Source organism: Diplotaxodon limnothrissa, linkage group LG20 (genome assembly GCF_057381915.1).
Source record: "Diplotaxodon limnothrissa isolate DT_005_m linkage group LG20, D_limnothrissa_male_GT1.1, whole genome shotgun sequence".
Taxonomy (NCBI): domain Eukaryota; kingdom Metazoa; phylum Chordata; class Actinopteri; order Cichliformes; family Cichlidae; genus Diplotaxodon; species Diplotaxodon limnothrissa.
The window spans coordinates 22,882,780-22,886,337 of record NC_140615.1 but is presented as its reverse complement, the minus strand read 5'-3'; the positions used below and the strand labels follow the sequence as shown (position 1 = coordinate 22,886,337).

General features: G+C 35.9%; 1 protein-coding gene across 1 annotated transcript; it reads left to right on the top strand.

Annotated features, from left to right (window-relative positions):
• Nucleotides 1-532: 532 nt before the first annotated feature.
• On the top strand, nucleotides 533-2,123 carry LOC146610913 (CMRF35-like molecule 3). Its single transcript, XM_085344321.1, is given in 5 exon segments — nucleotides 533-569; nucleotides 664-822; nucleotides 825-1,031; nucleotides 1,813-1,864; nucleotides 2,021-2,123. Coding segments are annotated over 5 exon segments (558 nt in total).
• The last annotated feature ends 1,435 nt before the right edge of the window (nucleotides 2,124-3,558 follow it).

Genomic DNA, 3,558 nt, shown 5'->3' with positions numbered 1-3,558 from the left:
TCCTCCCCATCCTCAATTGAATCCCTCCTCCCACACCATCCCACCATCACACATGCAAGGTCTTTAGGTACAGGTGCATCACTGAGGGTCAGGGGAGGCATTCCTCCTTTGTCCCCTCCTGCCCCCCTGTACCTCAGTTTTATTCTACAACTTAGACACTCACATTGCTAAAACTCTCATACATATTTGGTATGGACACACTAAAAAGCATCTTCCAGCAGGATAAAAAATGTATTATAGGATGAAGGTGATTACTTTAATCAACTTTGACTTTTTCTTCAGTGACACTTCCATTTAAGGGACTAATACAGATGAAAACTTGCCCTTCATTCAAACATTCTTTCTTTTGCGTTGTTGCCTGTTGTTGCCTAGTCCTGTGTCTTTGTTTATCGTGATGTCAAGAATTTCCTGTCATTTGGCTGTGGTATTTTGAGCAATGGGAGAGTATGACACAGTATGACATTACTGCGCAAGACCAAAGGAGAAGTTGCCTAGCTGGTGTTTTCTTACCCTTTAACTTTTCATAATGACCATGAGGACCTCTGGAACATTTGTCTGCCTATTTAATGGTAATCTATCAAAAGTACTTGCCTTGCCATTTTTTTCTTCAATTGCACACTTATCTGATTAACATGTGATGTTAAATGGTTTGGGATTTTGCAGGTCCAGCTTTCTGTTTGTTGTTGTGGATAATACAGCATGCAGCGGAATCACTTCTGCTTTCAGCTCCAGAGGTGGTAAAAGCAACAAACAGAGGGTCTGTAAAGGTGCCTTGTCAGTATGACCTTCTGTACAAAGAAAACACAAAGTACTGGTGCAGAGGAAGATATATGAGTTTTGCAGGATAGTGGTAAAGACACCAAAGAACCGTTCTACCAACAGAACCTTCATTGCTGATGATAAGGAAGTGGGAGTGTTCAGTGTGACTATGACATCTATCAGACAAAGTGACGAAGATAAGTACTGGTGTGTCATCGCGACTCCTGGAAGAAATATCTTTACTGGTGTCAGCCTCCTCGTCTCCCAAGCAGGTAAACTTCAGCTTCAGATACTTTATCATCAGATGTGCTATTGCTGATTCAGTAGTTTCTTTCTTTGATTACACAGAATAATCACCAAACTTTAAAGTTGTAAATGTAATCTATTACTACTCTAGAAAGGCCAGCTCGAGTGTTGTCTGAACCTTTTGGCTAAACTAGTTAAACAACACATTGTTTGCCTCACAATCATGTTGTTTGTCATCTGAACGACCAAGTACGTTTCTGAGTAAGATTCTTATAATTTTCAAATCTAGGTGACCATCTATATTCATCTGAGACACTGACAATTTATCAACATCTTAATCAAAGACTGATCATAATTGTGGTGGGGATTTTTTAATGTTGCTCCACCACAGCGAAATATAACCCAACCACAAGTTGTACCTTTGATTTGACCTTCTAACTATTAGCATATGAGTCTGAGAACACCTTTTAAATTACACTGCTTGTCATCTAGTAGGTAGTATGGAGCAGAAAATATATTGTATATAAAAGATGATTAAACTTTAACAAAAGCTATATTGTAAAAATGGTCATTTCTGATATTTGAATTTTTCCACTTTCAAATTTAATTGTTATTTCTCATTATTTCCATTAGCTTATAAGATATTATGTTATTATTAGATATCAGATTATTTCTTGTTCTCAACATCTGTTGAAAACACCTGATAACGCTCTGAACTGCTTTCTAATGCGATTATAAGGGGAAAGTCAGTATTAATATCAAGAATATCATTTACTGACTTTTAATGCAAAGTCTTCTTATCCACAGTGACAACCCCAACCACCAGCACACAAATTACTCCAATTCAAGATGAAAAAAGGTGAGAAGAGTCTAAGGCTATTAAACTGTTTACTATATCACCATCAACTCTTTATATGTAGTAGTAAACATTAGAATAATCATCTGTCCAGTACAAAAATAGTAACAGATAGTAGTACGTATAATTTATTTATTTATTTATTTATTTTAAATCTAGTTCGTGGGTGACTCTACGTTGGATTCTCTTTATTTTGATGCTGTGTTCTTTGGCATCAACACATATCGCTGAATGGAGAATAAAGACTGCAAGGAAAATATGACTATGACAACCATTTTACCCTCAGAACCTATACATTAATAGATTAAGTCTTACACTGTCATCATTTTCAAAAGGAAACATGGGTAAATTGGTATTAACAAAATCCTACTAAAACTATTCTTCCAGTGGATGTTCATTCAATGTGTGACCTGAGCTGAAAATAAACCAAATGAAAAAGAGGCTTTCAGACTCTTTTGGTTTTTCTAAGTATTTAAATGATTTAAATGTCATTCATTTTAATGTCAGTGCCTAAGATAACTTTAGGCTCAACTATTGAATATCCTATCAGCTTAAAATTAACAGCCTCAAATCCTAGAGGGCCCTTGGCTTTCACTTAATTTATTTGCAGATCTCATATGGGCGGGCACGATGATTGTTATTCTCTTTGCGATGAATCTCTGATATCTAAGATTTCTGTCAATAATGCATTCCAGAGATCTGAAAACCATGTGGAATAAAATTTTCTTCATATTCAAACACAGGGTGAACTATTGTGAGGAGCTCCTTCTAAAAGTCAAAACACTCACAATAAGTAGGTTGGATCATTAGGATCTCTCTAAAGTTATTTGAGGATTGCAATAATATAGTTTCACGCTTGCTTGACTTTTGCTTCTTGCCCTCAGTAATACATAATAGTCTAACAGGTTACCTGGAGCTGAAATGAGTTACTATCCAAGTTAATTTATGTAAACTTGTTAAAGTGATAATCAAAAGTGGATTACACTGAAATTCCTCAAAATTTTCCCATATTATGCACACAAAGAGAAGCAGTGATGATTAGTGATCATTGTCAAGCAGATTTGATTACCCTGGTAGTAATGGCTGTAAGACGTTGAACATCTATGACTGGTGTTCATTGCCATTACACCCCTATACAATCTAATTCAATAACCCTGCATTTAATCTTATTTTATAGAAAAATATAATGTTCACTTTATCTCAGAGGCATTGAATCATTTATTCTCTCGCTGTGCTGCAATATGTGTTGCCTTTGATATTGTGTCCCTCGTGCAGGTGGGGGTGGACAACAACATCTCTGAAACCTTTTTAACTGCAGATATCAGGTATTTGTCACACGTTCCAGTAGCTATGTCAATGTAAAAGTAAGTCAGTATTCAAAATATCAGCACCATAGCACTAAAGCTGTCTGACTAATATCATTATTCACACCTGTGCTCTTCCAGCTGTTTGTGTAAAATAATTTCTGTCATGAGAGAAGAAAAAACACCATTCCCTTCATATGTAAAAACGGACTATAAGGTTTAGGTGAAACATTTCATTTTAGTCTTCTAGGTTGTATAACCCAGACCCAATAGCTATTTCAGTGTGCATGTGGGAATGTGAGTACAGTTTTGAGACAAGAAATACATTGTTTAATGCAGTGGTTCTCAAACTTTCACAATGAGTACCACCTTATAAAATATATGGCTCTTAAA